This window comes from Ranitomeya variabilis, chromosome 4 (genome assembly GCF_051348905.1).
Source record: "Ranitomeya variabilis isolate aRanVar5 chromosome 4, aRanVar5.hap1, whole genome shotgun sequence".
NCBI classification, from domain to species: domain Eukaryota; kingdom Metazoa; phylum Chordata; class Amphibia; order Anura; family Dendrobatidae; genus Ranitomeya; species Ranitomeya variabilis.
In genome coordinates this window covers 216,172,273-216,189,712 of record NC_135235.1, presented here as the reverse complement: position 1 = coordinate 216,189,712, position 17,440 = coordinate 216,172,273, and the positions used below count along the sequence as shown (strand labels likewise).

At 43.8% G+C, this 17,440-nt stretch overlaps 1 protein-coding gene across 5 annotated transcripts in view; it reads right to left on the bottom strand.

The window, feature by feature from the left end:
* Window positions 1-1,298: 1,298 nt before the first annotated feature.
* The window catches only part of LOC143770366 (uncharacterized), a 32,483-nt gene continuing 16,341 nt past the window's right edge, over window positions 1,299-17,440 (bottom strand). For 2 of the 5 annotated variants that reach the window (XM_077259948.1, XM_077259950.1), the window contains exons 3-4: window positions 14,408-14,571; window positions 12,519-13,650 (exon numbers count right to left, since the gene is read on the bottom strand). In XM_077259948.1, coding sequence (XP_077116063.1) covers window positions 12,601-13,650; window positions 14,408-14,571 — 1,214 coding nt within the window. In that variant the 3' untranslated portion in view covers window positions 12,519-12,600. Of the gene's footprint in view, window positions 1,675-3,111; window positions 3,708-12,517; window positions 13,651-14,407; window positions 14,572-17,440 lie in introns of those variants that run through there. The other 3 variants (XR_013214621.1, XM_077259951.1, XM_077259947.1) reach the window with 3 other exon arrangements.

Here is a 17,440-nt window from a genome sequence, read left to right as displayed (position 1 = left end):
ATCAGGTCTGTTGTCTTAAATAATAAAATAAAATGAATAAATTATATAAATTAGTCTTTAAAACAAATGTCTTTTTTTTTCTTGCTGGACAGTTCCTATAATGTAGATATGTCACTTTGTATTTTCTTTCTTTTGTTCATTGTGAAGAAGCAGTGACTCTATTGAAAACGATGCAATGTTAGGGAAAGCATGGAGGGAGGGAGAGGTGTGAATACAGCCATCAATGTGGTATCGTGGAGGATGAAGATATTAATTCTATATATATTTTGCCATATATTGTTTCATATATTATTTCAAATAATTTTTTTATATAATTTTGAATTTTTTATTTATGCTCTATATGCTATTTGGCTATATAAATGGATGGATATTGATTAAATAACAATAAAATTAATAAGCATTTAAAGAAACAATTTAATGTGAATATCATTTAAAGGTAATTCTTAAGGTTAATAGTGGACTTGAACAATGGTGCAGGCTATCTTATAGGTGTTGCAATTGCAACATTTTGATCCGGAGGGACCACTTTGGGGCACTGTGACCTTATGTGGCCCTCGGAGACAACCTGAGTAAGGTGTCGTCTGGGGTGTCAGGATATGCTGTTGCACCTTAAATAGTCCACACTGGTCCGATTGGTAAAATTATAGTATATTAGAGGAGTACCTATAATATGGTTGACTACAATAAGGTCTTGGCATAAGTATATATATGGGTAATATATGTTAAAATCCTTTTCACGTTTAGATAAATCATCATATTTTTAGTAAATGAGCACATTTCTTTATATATGGCCTGAATAGCAATTGAGTATATAATGGATATTTCCTATTTTGAAATCGTATGTGTGCAGATAATGATGCCACAACTAGTATGGCGCTTACTTGCGCTACTGCGCATGCGCAGACAGAAAAGTGCCACACAAAGCTTCCTATTGGTTAGGCATGCATTCCATAGCAATGATGCGCTTGTGACATGCGCAGTGGGATGTAATGAACGCCGTTTATCGTACATGGCGTCCTCCATGAGTCCACATGTCTCCTAGGGGTACGTGGAAATATGAATATGATCAATGTAAAGAAACTGTTAATATAGCGATCACAAGGAGAAATGAGTTTATAAGATCTGCGGGGCAATGAGAGGTTATATTTTAATACATACAAGCACCAACCACTTTATATATGAGCACTTTATGTTGCTAGAACCGAGTACTGTATAAGGCACTATTTTGCAAACGCACTTTATTTAATGTAAATTGTAATTGGGACTAATTATTGATTGTTGAGACACATATAAATAAGCACTAAGTAGAGATACCCACTGCTTGAGAAAGGCTCAGATGGAGCCAAAACGTCGCCCAGTAAAATGGGTTGATTAAATCTTCCACATTTTCACAGAAGAAATGGAGTGCTGCCTCTTTTTTTGAGCTGTCATCAATTGGTTATATGCTGTATTTAGGTGTATATGGCGCAGCATTGGTTGTACTCGCATTCGTCACATATTCACATGGTGTCCTACAGACGTCTGTGGACAGGACATTCTGGATGTCTCTTTTAGGCTTGTGGGACAATTCGGGTGAATATGGTCATTTTCCTCCAGTCGGTCAGTTTCACTTCCATCGCACTGACGAACAATGTGGTTGTATAGAACTTTGTGTCTTTTTTTCCCATGAATAAGCTGCAAGATGGTGTGGAAGAAAAGTGACCAGAAGGAGAAGTTAGAAGTTATTTAGAAAAATGTCAGAACTTTTACAACCAACTTTTTAATCTCACCGCCTGATCCGAAAAGGAAAACAAATGCAAGAGTCTGACTACGCGGAATATATTTGTAGTCTGTAACCATGGAGACATGTGAGTCTACAGTCTTTACATGCATTGGCACACCGGCTCATTAACGGAAGTCCTAATTGGGTTTTCCTCCACCCCAAAAAAAGAATATTTGGTGGGGTCTCAGAAGAGCATATCTCACAACTTTGCAGCCCTTACAAAGTAATTTTCATAATATTGAAGCCTTTAGATTCCTCTTTCATTGCCCCCATAAAGTATCACGCCATCAAAATTAATTAAAAATTTATGCCCAAACACACAGTAAACAGTACCCTCCACCAGCACAGTATCATAAACCTACTATACCCCCTCCTTACTGGAAAAGTATGGTGACCCCAAAACAGTATGATGTCCATATTGTGATCGCAAGACAGCCCTCCATACATTATAATAGCCCCCAAAGAACCCTCCATACTGTATTAGTCCCAACACAACCCTTCACATTGTATGATGACCCCAACACAACCCTCCTCACTGTATGACAGTCCCAACACAACCTCTCCACATTGTATGATGACCCCAAAACAACCCTCCACATTATATAATGGCCCACATAGCCATTCAAACAGTATAATAGCCCCAACACAACCCTCCACATTGTATGATGGCTGCCACATAACCCTTCACTATATATGATGGCCCTTACCAGCCCTTCAAACAGTATAATGCCCCCCACATAGTCCTTAAGGCAGTATAATGGCCCCCACATTGTCCTTCAAACAGTATAATAGCCCCAACACAACCCTCTATATGGTAGGATGGCCCCAACACAACCTTCCACACTGTATGTCAGTCCTAACACAACCCTTCACACTGTATGACAGTCCCAACACAACCCTCTATATTGTATGATGGCCCCAACACAACCCTCCACACTGTATGTCAGTCCCAACACAACCCTTCACACTGTATGACAGTCCCAACACAACCCTCTACATTGTATGATGGCCCCATCACAACTATCCACACTGTATGGCAGTCCCCAACAGAACCCTGCACACTGTATGATAGTCCCAACACAACCCTCCACATTGTATGATGGCCCCATCACAACTCTCCACACTGTATGGCAGTCCCAACACAACCCTGCACACTGTATGATAGTCCCAACACAACCCTCCACATTGTATTATGACCCCAACACAACCCTTCACATTATATGATGTCCTTTACTAGCCCTCCAAACATAGCCCACATAGCCCTTCAAACAGAATAATGGCCTCCACACAGTCCTCCCAACACCATAATGACCCCCACACAGTATGACAGACCCCACACAAACCTTCACACAGTACAATTTGCTTGCTTACAATATAGACTATATGCCATAAATGCTTGACACGTGTAGGGCCCCCCGTCTGGAGAATGAAGGTCTTCTTGTTCTGCAGTTTCCGTAATTCCCATAGAAGTTCATGGTTATCTCTCCACTGAAGTGAATAGTGAACACATAAGATAGGGCAGAGGGCAACAGACAACATATTGCATATCCTTCTCTTTTAATATTACAGCCTCTTAACTTGTTGCTAAAGTTCTGAGATGTAGAATTGGGAAGAAGTGCGCGCCCCATGGTTCTTCCGCGCCATCTGATTTATATTTCAGCAGAAGATGGCAGGAAATCACGACCGCTACATGTTAATTAGATTCAGTTTCTCGGAGTCTGTTCCAGTTTGTGAGATTCTACTTCCCCTATGTGGTTTCCGTAACGCATCCAGATATTGTTCTGTGCAGGGTACATTAAGCGCCAGGCTGATGAATCTCACCAGTGCGGCTCTGTAATCTGCTGCTCCACTTGGCATCGAACCGCGTGTTACAGCCACTTCCTGAAAGAACTGTTCTTTTGTGCTGACTTGCAGGCGGCAGAGCGGGTTTCCTTTTTTTTCTGATCTGAAGAACAAGAAATGTATTTTTTTCTCCTTTTTTGTCTATAAGAACTGAAACTAATCTTACAGTAATGGAGGAAAGTCTGAGTCTATGTCATTTTTTGCACCAGTTTTTGTACCAACATTTTTTGCACCAATGGGCATATTCTGTTTTTGTTTGGGAATGGGAGCTACGTCAATATTCAGTGCGATCCTATGCCAAATGTAAAGTGACTGGACCTTGTAGTGAAGTGGAGATATGACTCGTCCTAAGTGTCCTGGTACATTCGGCCATGTCGCCCCATGACATGAGGACAACCCCAGAAAATAAAAACCCTACAAAATAAAAATGGAGTAGTCGAAGACCCTACAAAATAAAAATGGACTAATCGAAAACCCTACAAAATAAAAATGGAGTAATCAAAAACCCTACAAAATAAAAATGAAGTAGTCGTAAGTAAAAATATCCTTCCATTTTGTGCATGCGGCTTCTTTGCATGTCCAGTTGTCCACCATGCTCATGAAGAACTTGTATTGAATAGGCACAAGTTTTCCCACCAAAGTGAAAAACCAGGGTAGTCCGGAGAAGACTTTATCCTCTTTGCCACCATCTCAAAATTACTTCTTAGGGTCTATAAAAAATATGATGCAACTGCCTGTTTAGTCAGATGCTGCGGTCATGTCACTCCACCAATTCTGTTTCTTCCCCTTTGGTTATGTGTGAGAGGTCCCCAGTTCCCACCAGTGTTGGAGACTTTAGTGGTGTAAGTCTCCAGTTCAAAATTGTCCATTTTTAGGGATGCCCATCCAGAAGGATACTGGCTAAAGTGTGTCAACCCAAAAAAGTTTTTCCCTAATCATATCCTCTCTTTAGACCACCATTCTTGGTGGGAGCCCAGGAGTGAGCATTTGTTCTAAAAAAAAAAGGAAAGGTATAAGTCGCTGCTGGTCACCTCTGTTCTCTCCAGAAACCTCCGGCAGCAGCTTCTCTCCCGTGAGAAGAAACGAAGAAAAGGATTGAGCATGTTCAAATCCAACAGCCCGATCCTTCTGCTGTTATCGACAGCATAATAGGGTTCTTAATTCTGGTGAAACGAAGATGTCCTCTATTTGGGGGTCTAACTGCAGGGACACACACCAACTGGCACAACAGGGAATTTTTTATCGCCGCTCCATCTATTCTCAATGGGGTTGACGAGTGTTGCACTCCTCTTTTATCAGCAGCCATCTATTTTCCATGGGACTGACGAGCACTGCACTCAACTTTACTAAGCAGCAATCTATTCTCCATGGGGCTGACAAGCGCTGCACTCAACTTTTCTCAGCACTCATCTATTCTCCATGGGGCTGACAAGCGCTGCACTCAACTTTTCTCAGCACTCATCTATTCTCCATGGGGCTGACGAGTGCTGCACTCAACTTGTCTCAGCACTCATCTATTCTCCATGGGGCTGACAAGCGCTGCACTCAACTTTTCTCAGCACCCATCTATTCTCCATGAGGCTGACAAGCGCTGACTCAACTTTTCTCAGCACCCATCTATTCCCCATGGGGTGATGAGTTCTGCACTCAACTTTTCTAAGCAGCCATCTATTCTCCAAGGGGATGATGAGTGCTGTACTCAACTTTTATCAGCAGCCATCTATTCTCCATGGGGCTGATGAATGCTGCACTCCACTTTTCTCAGTAGCCATCTATTCTCCTTGGGGCTGACGAGTGCTGAACTCCACTTTTCTCGGAAGCCATCTATTCTCCTAGGGGCTGACGAGCGCTACAATCCACTTTTCTGAGCAGTCATCTATTCTCTACGGGGCTGATGAGTGCAGCACTCAACTTTTCTCTGCAACTATCTTTTCACCATCGCTCTGACGAGCACTACACTCCACTTTTCTAAGCAGCCATCTAATCTCTACGGGGCTGATGAGTGCAGCACTAAACTTTTCTCTGCAGCTATCTTTTCTCCATCGGACTAACGAGTGATCTTTCTAAGCAGCCATCTATTCTCCATGGGGCTTATGAGTGCTGCACTCAACTTTTCTCAGCAACCATCTATTCTCCATGTGACTGATGAATGCTGCATTAAACTTTTTCTTAGTAGCCATCTATTCTCCATGGGGCTGACGAGCGCTGCACTCAACTTTCCCAGCAGCTATCTTTTCTCCATCGGGCTAACAAGTGCTGCACTCAACTTTTCTCAGCCCCATCTATTCTCCATGGCGCTGATGAACGCTCCACTAAACTTTTCTCGGCAGCCCCACAGAGAACAAATGGATGACTGAATCTAAAAAAAATGTAATTTAATTTTCTATCTAAACAATAAAAACGTCTACATATTCGAGAGCCGCTGCTACGGGGACTGCAGCCGGTAATCCTAGGGTTTGGTGCAAATCCTCTTGTAGTGCGGAGAAGGTGTCAGTAATTCTCTGTAATACTCGGTGGATGCAGTCCTGTGTGGAGCTTTAAACAAACAAGATGCAGCATCTTGGCATCTTCACACACACACAGTATACAAAATATATCTCTGGAGCGCAGCAGAAGCCGCTCCTGCCAGCACTGCGGATGTACGAGATGCACAATTATTTATAATACTGAAAAACACGGCACTACAAAACAACTGCTGCAAAAACATCCAGGAAATTCACAGGTGCAGCACACAAGACAACTGCTGACCGATGCCATAATACACTCCGAAAGGGACAGAACTCTTTCAGAGGTTCGGAACCAGAAGAAGGAATATGCTTTTTTTTCTAGAGGCAGCACCACTCTTACCTCTGCGTTGTGTCTGGTATTATAGCTCATTCTTATTCACGTATTCATCTAAATAGGACTGAACTGCAATACCACACACAACACATGGATGAGGATGGCGCCATTTCTAGAAAAAAAACACAAAAAACTAAATATTCTAAAATTCCAATATAAGTAACTGTTACGCCAAATTCCCCACTCTCATCCATCCATCATCAGAGAGCTGCAGCCGATCACTGGCCTCTGCGGTGATATCCGAAAGTATAGCACATGACTGCTGAGGCCACCGATTGGCTGCAGCTCTCATGTGATTGATGGAAGGGATGTCATCACTAATGGTACAGGGAATAATAAATGCAGTTTTTGAGCTACAGTTTCTATGGTATACAGCTGGTCTTGTGAGGCGTTCCCAGTATACAGCTATACAGCAGGTCTTGTGGGGTGTTCCCGGTATACGGCAGGTCTTGTGGGGTGTTCTCAGTATACAGCAGGTCTTGTGGGGAGTTCTCATTATACAGCAGGTCTTGTGGGGAGTTCTCATTATACAGCAGTGCTTTTGGAGTGTTCTTGGTATACGGCAGGTCTTGTGGAGTATTCTTGGTATACGGCATCTTTTGTGGGGTGTTTCTGGTATACGACAGGTCTAGTGGGGTTTTCCTGGAATATGGCAGGTCCTTTGGCTGGCGTGTTCCTGGTATACAGCACATCATGTGGGGTGCTCCTGGTATGCAGCAGGTCTTGTGGGATGTTCCTGGTACACGGCAGGTTTTGTGGGGTGTTCCTGCTATATGGTAGGTCTTTAGGAGTGTTCTCGGTATGTCAGGTCTTGTGGGGTGTTCTCGGTATACAGCAGGTCTTGCAGGGTGTTCTCAGTATATGGTAGGTCTTGTAAGGTGTTCTCGGTATGCAGCAGATATTGTGGGGTGTTCCCGGTATAGGGCAGGTCATGTGGAGTGTTGTCGGTATACATGTAGAAAAAGGTGTGAATCCAGCTCCAAGGATAAAATGTAGAAACTTTATTGAATCACTTTAAAATGCTGCTAGAACATGACCGGCATGGTGGGTAACGGAGAGCAACCAGCACCTGACTGGACGCGTTTCGGGCGACAAATGTGCCCTTAGTCCTCAGTTACCCACCATGCCGGTCATGTTCTAGCAGCATTTTAAAGTGATTCAATAAAGTTTCTACATTTTATCCTTGGAGCTGGATTCACACCTTCTTTTTCTACATGTCAACCAGTGTTGTGGCAGCAATACTTTGTCTCCGTGCTCGGACTGATACCTACCACTTCGTATGGATGAACTAAGGGTGAGCTGAAATACCTTTTTTTTTCTTTCTCTGTTCTCGGTATACGGCAGGCCTTGTGGGGTGTTCTCAGTATACGGCAGGTCTTGTGGGGTGTTCTCAGTATACGGCATGTCTTTTGGGGTGTTCCCAGTATACAGCAGGTCTTGTGGGGTGTTCTCGGTATACGGCAGGTCTTGTGGGGTGTTCTCGGTATACGGCATGTCTTGTGGGGTGTTCCCGGTATACGACAGGTCTTGTTGGGTGTTCTTGGTATATGGCAGGTCTTGTGGGGTGTTCCCGGTATACAGCAGGTCTTGTGGGGTAATCTCGGTATACGGCAGGTCCTGTGGCGTGTTCTCGATATACTGCAGGTCTTGTGGGTTGTTCCCAGTATACGGCAGGTTTTGTGGGGTGTTCCCGGTATATAGCAGGTCTTGCGAGGTGTTCCCGGTATATGGCAGGTCTTATGGGGTTTTCCTGGTATACAGCAGGTCTTGTGGTTTGTTCCTGGTATAAAGTCTTGTGGGGTTCTCCTGGTATACGACAGGCCTTGTGGAGTGTTATTGGTATACGGCAGGTCTTATGGAGTGTTCTCATTATGCAGCAGGTCTTTTGGGGTGTTCTTGGTATACAGCAGGTCTTGTGGTGTGCTCCTGGTATACAGCAGGTGTTGTGGGGTGTTTCTGGTATACAGCACATCATGTGGGGTGCTCCTGGTATGCAGCAGGTCTTGTGGGATGTTCCTGGTACACGGCAGGTTATGTGGGGTGTTCTTGCTTTATGGCAGGTTTTTTGGGGTGTTCTCAGTATACGTCAGGTCTTGTGGGGTGTTCCCAGTATATGGCAGGTCTTGTGGGGTGTTCTCGGTATACAGCAGGTCTTGTGGGGTGTTTCCGGTATATGGCAGGTCTTGTATGGTGTTACCATTATATAGAAAATCTTGTGGGGTGTTCTCGGTATATGGCAGGTCTTGTGGGGTGTCTTTCATATATGGCAGGGCTTATGGGGTGTTCCCGGTATTCAGTAGGTCTTATGGGGTGTTCTCGATATAAGGAAGGCTGTGTTGTATTCCCAGGAAACAGTAGATCTTGTGGGGTGTTCCTGTTATACGGCAGGTCTTGTGGGGTGTTTTTGGTATACAATAGGTCATGTGGGGTGTTCCCTAGTATGCGGCAGGTGTTTAGGGTGTTCTTGTTATACGGCAGATCCTGTGGGGTTTTCCTTGTATTCAACAGATCTTTTTCTGTGTTTCTTGAGGTGTTAGTACTTACCAAAAGTGGTCTAAGGAAAGAAACACGGTAAATAAGTGATAGGGTCATCGCACCCAAGGTCATTGACATGTATGGGGTTTGAAAGCTAACCCCTCTGGTCCCACCTTACAGAAGGGGATCTAAAGTACACATGTATATGAAAGTTACCGCTGGTTATGATAAAAAGGTGTCGATACGCAGAGCATCGCAGCTATGGTATAGTGTCAGGACACAGAGCATTGTTGTATAGGTTATTCCCATTATAAAACGAGGCAGACTTTGCACTTCGGAGACTTATCTGCATCATGTTTCCATTGCGCGGCGGCGTTTAATGCTGACTTTTCAATTCGTAAAAGCCGCGTCGTAAAAACAAATACATTTTTCACCCATAAAGCATTCATTAATTTGCATTGAGTGGTTATTTTCCCACAGGTATCAGTCGCGTTGACCGCTGATATAATCAGCATTTGTATCCATGCTAATTAAAAATAAGTGCTGCGTCCAGCAGAAATTCACATTAAAGGAAGTTCCATTATCATTCGCTTCAAAGGTGGGAGAATTCAGGCAATTGCTCAGCGGCGGCAGGATGACAGCGGGAGTATGTGTGCCGCCATAACCCGTCTTGGATAGACAGGCAGGGACCACTGGAAATGACAGTGATAGATTTCATGGCTTAAGACTTGAAACGTGAGATGTATTTCTTGAGAAGATAGGAAGATATTGTTTTTAGTGTTTTCTATTTGCTCGGCTGCATTGCAAGATGTTTCACTTGTCTCTTCCACATGAGGTCTGGGGTGTAGAAAGTGCATCAATCAGACAAGAAAGAGACAGTCGGGCGTCTGATGGCCGGAGGATCTGTCATTCCTTAGGCCGATTTCGCAAGTCTAACATTCACGGTCCGAGCACGGATCATGATGTTCAAGACCGGCCACAGGTCTCCTGACCCAAACTCTTTAGCTTCATATATGGCTGTGTTCACACGTTGCATTTTTGCTTTTTTTTTGCAGGCAAAACCTGCTCTCTTGGCAGTAAAGAAGCTGCTTACAAAAAGCAGGTTTTGCTGAGTTTTTGAGGCATTCTTTTGCCGCGTTTATTGCCTCTTGTGCATGCATTGTCTCTTCATATAAATGGCTTCATCAGCAGTTTTCCTTCGAATATATACGAGTATATATAAAAAAAGCACTGCAGGGGAATATAGCAGATCTCTGCAGTTTCCTCCGCTCTGCCTTCACAAGTTTTGTACTGCTTCCCCAGCAACAAATAAATAAATGTGACTCAGAAGAAAAAGGAGAACCCGAAATTATGTCCTAATGTCCATTTCCGCAGAAGATAGTGCATGTGTCCCAGGTGATGCTAGAAGTGGTGCCCATAAGCCATTCCGCCAAACCCAGAGAGTATTGCGCAACTGGAGTCCAATGGGCCTTGGTGCAAATTTGGACCTGGACCCCACCTGTATGTTGGGCAGATGTATGGGCATTTGCAGTATTTTAGATCCAAAAAGACATACGTGTTCACCTCCCATATGAAAATGTCCTCCATCCAGGCTCCGTCCTATAACAATGTCTCCATTCAGTAATAATGTCCCCGATCCTAACCCTATTCCTGGTATAACGTCCCATATCCTGGCCCCTTCCTGGTATAATGTCCACCATCCTGGCTCCTTCCTGGTATAAATGTCCCCTATCCTGGCTCCTTCCTGGTATAATGTCCCACATCATGGTATAATGTCCCCATCCTGGTATAATATCCCCCATCCTGGCTCCTTCCTGATATGTCTCCCATCCTGGCTCCTTCCTGGTATAACGTCCCCATCCTGGCTCCTTCCTGGAATAAATGTCCCCCATCCTGGTAGAATGTCCCCCTTCCTGGTATAATGCCCCCCATCCTGGCTCTTTCCTGGTATAATGTCCCCATCCTGGTATAATATCCCCCATCCTGGTATAATGTCCCCCATCCTGGCCCCTTTTCTGGTATAATGTCGCCCATCCTGGCTCCTTCCTGGTATAATGTCCCTATCCTGGCTCCTTCCTGGAATAAATGTCCCCCATCCTGATAGAATGTCCCCATCCTGGTATAATGTCCCCATTCTGGCTCCTTCCTGGAGTAAATGTCCCCCATCCTGGTATAATATCCCTCATCCTGGTATAATGTCCCCATCCTGGCTCCTTCCTGGAATAAATGTCCCCCATCCTGGCCCCTGCAGTTCCTTTTCAGCTGAATGTGTCCCCTCTGATGCACATCCAACTGAAATAGGCGCTGGCGTCAGCCCACCACCCGCACAGACCCAGTCGCACACTTTTCGTCTGTAATCGTTACGCCCCTGTCAGAGTATATAGAGGATATAGATATTGCCATTTTTGGCACTAAATTCTTGAAAATGGCACATGCAGTTTTTACACAAAGTCAAAAAATGTTCTTTATTTTTGTCTTTAACATAATTTTGCGACTTTTTACTGCAAAAAAAAGTCACACCTTTCACAAATGTATAAAAAAATCTGCGCCATAACATTTGGAGTACAAAAAAATACTTCTAGAAGGGGGAATTGGAGTGGATGGATGAATCAGGTGAAAACATCTGGAAACCTTAAAACGCCAGATAAAAAAAAAAAGTAGACTTCAGAAAGGCGCAAATAAAATTAATAATATGGTGGCATAAAACCGCAAATCTTCAACAAAAAAATGGAGCAAATGCAATGATGAATTGGATCCTTTTTTTTAGGTTATGAATGAAAATATCCTGCAGAAAAATTGTGTGCAGGTTTAAGGCTTTCTGAGAATTTTTTCACTTTGAGTAGATTTCACTGCAGTTTGAATGCCGATATAATGCGCTACTGGTCGGTATGGCGGTGTTATTTAGTGGAGGATACCTTGACATACGTCATCTGTGGAGGAGCCGCCATATATTTGCTGTCTTCCTATACTTCAACCTTCATTTCCATTTGCTGCTTAAAGGAATTTCCTATAAGTCGCGGCTGTGCAGATCCGATCAATATCCAATGCGCACAAATATGCATTTCCCATTTCCTAGGAATAAAGGCCATCAACAATACAGTAATCCGCCAAGCCATGGGCGCCCCGTGATGGATGATGAAGCTCCCGACTTTACATTTGCAAAATCAATCTCTTATTTTCAGGAGACAAATAGACTTTGTGCACACTTCACCTGCCAGAGCTCGGTATCCCGTCATACTTAATAAATGTGTGCGCGCTGAGAAGCTAATTACTGTACGGAGTTATCTGGGATGATTATTATTCTATTTATGGCCCATATCAACTAAGCTGGTCACGCCAAGTGCCAAGTTTCAGCTTCTGCCCAACCATCGGCAAGTGAAAACACGTGGCCACGTGGTGGATTGGCAGGGGCAATTATGAACTGAAGCACCTGCTTCAATTCCCTCATTTTCGAGTGGGTAGTTTATCATCCATTCTGTCAGCACAATATTATTATATTATTATAAAGCCTTTACTAGCTACATCTGTTCGGCAACTACGACTTTTTTTTAGCAAGCCCAATGGTTTTTGGTGATAAAATAAATCGCTAGACCGAGTAAGATATGTGAAATGTTTATTACATTTGTACCGAGGGAGTAATGATCACACACATTATACAGGATACTTAGCGCCCAATACAGTTAGTATAGCCTCATTCTTGGGTACACCCAGGTGTCAGGGCTCGGCCTGCTTAACAAAGGCTTACTTGGAGACTTCCTATGTTGGAAAGGTAAAAAAGAGGATCCCTGCTGCACGGATTGTGGGGACAACAATGCAGACGTGTTCCTTGGCTGGCTGTAGAGCTTTTCTTGTGAATGCCCATGTCTCCAGGACCTACTATGCATCCATTCTACGCCACCGTCGTTCCCCAGATCCACATGCCTTCTGTCTTTGGGTTTCTCTTGTATAAGAGATGATGGATCCCAAGTGTTAGGACACGTAGGTTCAGGCAAACACCTTAGTTTTGGCTCATCATGTGTTGCGCAATGTGGTCCTACACCACCTTCCTGCCACGAGGACATGTGTCTATTTGCGTCTCTCCTCAATCCTATGGATAAATCCAATGGGAAGACACCTAGGGAGCCATCGGGGTTGGTGAGCGAGGTCTGCAGGACAGAACCATGATGGTTTCCAAAATGTCTTGCCGAGTAGGCGTTATGGGTGCTTTGTTCACGAGCCAACATCCTGATCGGTGCAGGAGAACTAGTTGTGGGTGTCCTCTGATCTCGGCTGCGCTGGAAGAGCTCTGATGTTTTCTCACCATCAGGAAAACACTTCTTTGTTCTTACTCTTGACAGATTTTGCACCTCAGAGATGTCTTCCAAGGAAGCTCTGCTTATACATTCTTGGTTAGTAGCCCGTGGAATGATGATGTGCCTGATGTCGCTCGAAGGAACTTTACAGGTAAATGGCGAATCTGTCGGCAAGTCATTTGCCAATCTCCATCTAACTTGGGGGCTATTGGCGATCAATGGTGAACTGGTCGTCTTCCCAGCTGTCCTCACCCTGCAGAAACTTGACGATTTCCTCTCTGGTCTGCTCGGCTTAGGATTGCGACTTGAAGAAATCAGGATATTGGGTAGACTTTGGGATGGTATTTGTCTGTACTGGCGTGAGAGTTTACCATCAGATCCATAACGGATGGGCTGGTGCAAAATATCCCTGGGATTTACGTGGTCCTCTGGGTTCGCCTATACAAACAATAATAAATTTCATGGATATACCAAGCGACAAACCATAGAAATGCAACACAAGCAGCTCGATGTGACATTCAACAGGGACATTCATAAGATCCAGGTCTTGCTACCCTACTAGGAACGGATATGGACAATGTTTTATAATAATGGATGCCTTAAAGCAATGGTCTACAATCTGTCGTAAAGTATGAATCCCTTAGGGCTTGTTCACACGATCCTTTTTTCGCTGCAGATTTTTCAGGTCCTGATCTGTGAAACCCGACCTGCGGTGGTTTTCACTGCGGTTTTCAGTCCTTTTTCGACTGCGGATTCCACTGCGGGTTTCCAGATGCATTTTCCTATTGGTGCTGGTGGAAACCCGCTGCGGAATCCGCAGAAAGAATTGACATGCTACTTCTTTTTTTTGGCTGAAAATCCGCGCTGATTTTCAAGCCGAAAAAAGGATAGTGGGCACAGCGGATTTCGTTTTCCATAGGGTAACATTGTACTGTACCCTGCATGGAAAACGTCTGCGGATCCGCAGCTGCAAATCCGCTGCGGATCCGCAGCGAAAACCGCATCGTGTGAACATAGCCTTAATGCGCACTGACAAGCGAATGGGGCTGAGCTACAAAACTAGATTTTTTCAGAAGACCCTAACTTCCTATATTGTTTAGTAGCCCCTTCTTTACTCTCTCTTCCATGTCTTCGCCAGGTTACATCCTCGATTATTCCGCATTTGGCCGTATTTTCATAATCGAACAAGACTCACCATCTTTATAAGTGTGTGAGCCGGGCTGTTGCTGGGAAATGGTTGATACCGGATCGTGGGGGTCTGTATCGGCAGCCTTCCTCTCTGGGTCGTTTGCACTAATTTCCTAATGTCTGCACCCGTTTTACCGACAAATCCTAGATCTTTATACATATGAACATTACCTACGAAAGAATAAGAAAAATACTTCTTGATTTCTTATGTACACATATTTTTGCACAGCTTGGAGATATGCTGATGAGGGCTGCAGGAGAGCTGGATGTTCCACATTACTAAAAGGGGTTGTCCACTACTAGGGCAACCTGCCAAAGATACCATATTCCCACTTGTAAAATAAAAATACACTATACTCACGACTTTCACCAGCATCGTTCTAGCAATGTCTCTCTTGGGTCCCCCAGGGCTTGTGTGACATTATTATGCCACGTGAGTCCTTCAGCCAATTAAGGACCACTAATGGGCTGTAGACGTCCAATGGAAGTGAGAGCACTGAAACTTAATAGTTGCTGATTGGCTACAAGGCTCATGTGGCCTAAGCTTTGTTATGAGAGCCCTGGTGCGACGCAGAAGGGGAGTATAAAGTGATTTTATTTTCCAAAGGGAAATATAGTGTTTAAACTAAGGCTAGTAGTGGGCAACTCTTTGAACACCTTTGACGTGGGAAAAAATATTTTTACCGATGTTAGTGGTTACCTTGAGTTGATAAAATTGCACAATCTTCACCCTGATCCATGTCTCAGATTTCTCTCTGATGGGAGTATTTCTTCCAGTAATGTAGGCTGGATGTAGTGTCTGCTCTCTTCATTAGCTCATATATCAGAACATCTTCTATCCTTCACATATGCTTTCTCCATTTCCACATCCTGTATTCTCTGCCTTCCATAAAACTACACATGCTTTCTACCCTCTCTATGCTGTAAAGATCTATGTACAACCCTTTCCCTCCTGATTTCTCTAAGGCCACGTTCAGTATTTGATCAGTATTTCACATCAGTATATCTAAGCCAAAATAAAGAGTGAAACAATACAATCAGATGACACTACTTCTGCATTTTTCACCCACTACTAGTGATGCAAAATACTGAGTGTGTGACACAGAGAAAAGAGAGGTAGGTAATGGTGAATAGTCAGAAATAGGAGCAGGCGTTCCGATGGATTTGCACAATTTTTGAAGACTATTTAGCAAGATAAACAATATGAAGATGCTTAACTCCGTAGAAAGTGCGGTCAATAGTGTACATAGCATGTAAGCGGTTACAGAGAGAAAAGGAGTTACTTTTTTTTTTTTATCCCTAAACCAATGGGGCGCTGATGAGTTATATAATAAGCTGCAGTCAGGGCCGGACTGGGACTAAAATTCAGCCCTGGCATTTGAAGTTACACAGGCCCACTTGTCACATGGTGACTGTATAATATCTTTGTACACTTGTAGGCAGGGCCGGTTTTAGGCAAAGTGGGGCCCTAGGCAAAGTTTAAAATGGGTCCCCAAATGCTAACATATTGCACATCACACAGAAGCCTTTCTGTTGTATTTACGTGCGCTGAGTTCAGGCCGCTAAACGAGTTTGAGCGACAATACTGAAGTTGTTCAACGCTTGTTTCCCGGCCTCTTTCCACCAGCTGAGGAATAATGATGAGACAGAACGATCACTAATAGATCACCATACAGTATCATGTTTTCAGCAGCACATCTACAGTTTACACTGGCAATGTGCTGCTGACAACAAGGCTTTTTGTTCCAGCAAAAACAATCCGAATATGCAGCATTTTACTTGTTTAGTAAAATACACCCCATAGTCCTCCATATAGTATAATACACTCCCTATATTCCTCCATATATTAAAATACACTGCTCAGTCCTCCACATAGTATAATACACTCCTCATAGTCCTCCATATAGCATAATACAATCCTCATAGTCCTCCATATAGCATAATACAATCCTCATAGTGCTCCATATAGTATAATGCACCGCCACAGTCATCCATGTAGTACAATTCACTTCCCATAGTATAATGCACCCCATAGTTCTTCATATAGTATAACGTATTCCCCATAGTCCTCGATACAGTATAATGCAGCCCACATATAGTATAATGCAGCCACCCCAGAGTATAATGCAGCCACCCCAGAGTATAATGCAGCCACCCCAGAGTATAATGCAGCCACCCCAGAGTATAATGCAGCCACCCCACAGAGTATAATGCAGCCACCCCAGAGTATGTAACCCCCATAGAATATAATACAGCCCACCTCCCCATAATATATAATGTAGCCCCCCATAGAATATAATGCAGCCCCCCATAGTATATAACGCAGCCTCCCCCATAGAATATAATATACCCCCACAATAGTATATAACACAGCCACATAGTACATAACATGGCCTCCCCCATAGAATATAATATACTCCCCATAGTATATAGCAAAGCCCGCATATTATATAGCACAAACCGCATAGTATACAGCACAGCCTGCATACTATAGCACAGCTCGCGTAGTAGATAACACAGCCCACACAGCAGTATTCAGCACAGACCACACAGTAGTATACAGCACAGACCACACAGTAGTATACAGCACAGCCCACGTAGAAGTATACAGCACAGTCCACACAGTAGTATACAGCACAGCCCACAGAGTAATATATACAGCACAGCCCACAAAGTAATATATACAGCACAGCCCACAAAGTAATATATACAGCACAGCCCACAGAGAACTATATACAGCACAGCCCACAGAGAACTATATACAGCACAGCCCACAGAGAACTATATAAAGCACAGCCCAGAGTACTATATACAGCACAGCCCAGAGTACTATATAAAGCACAGCCCAGAGAGTACTATATACAGCACAGCCCAGAGAGTACTATATACAGCACAGCCCAGAGAGTACTATATACAGCACAGCCCACAGAGTACTATATACAGCACAGCCCACAGAGTACTATATACAGCACAGCCCACAGAGTACTATACACAGCACAGCCCACAGAGTACTATATACAGCACAGCCCACAGAGAACTA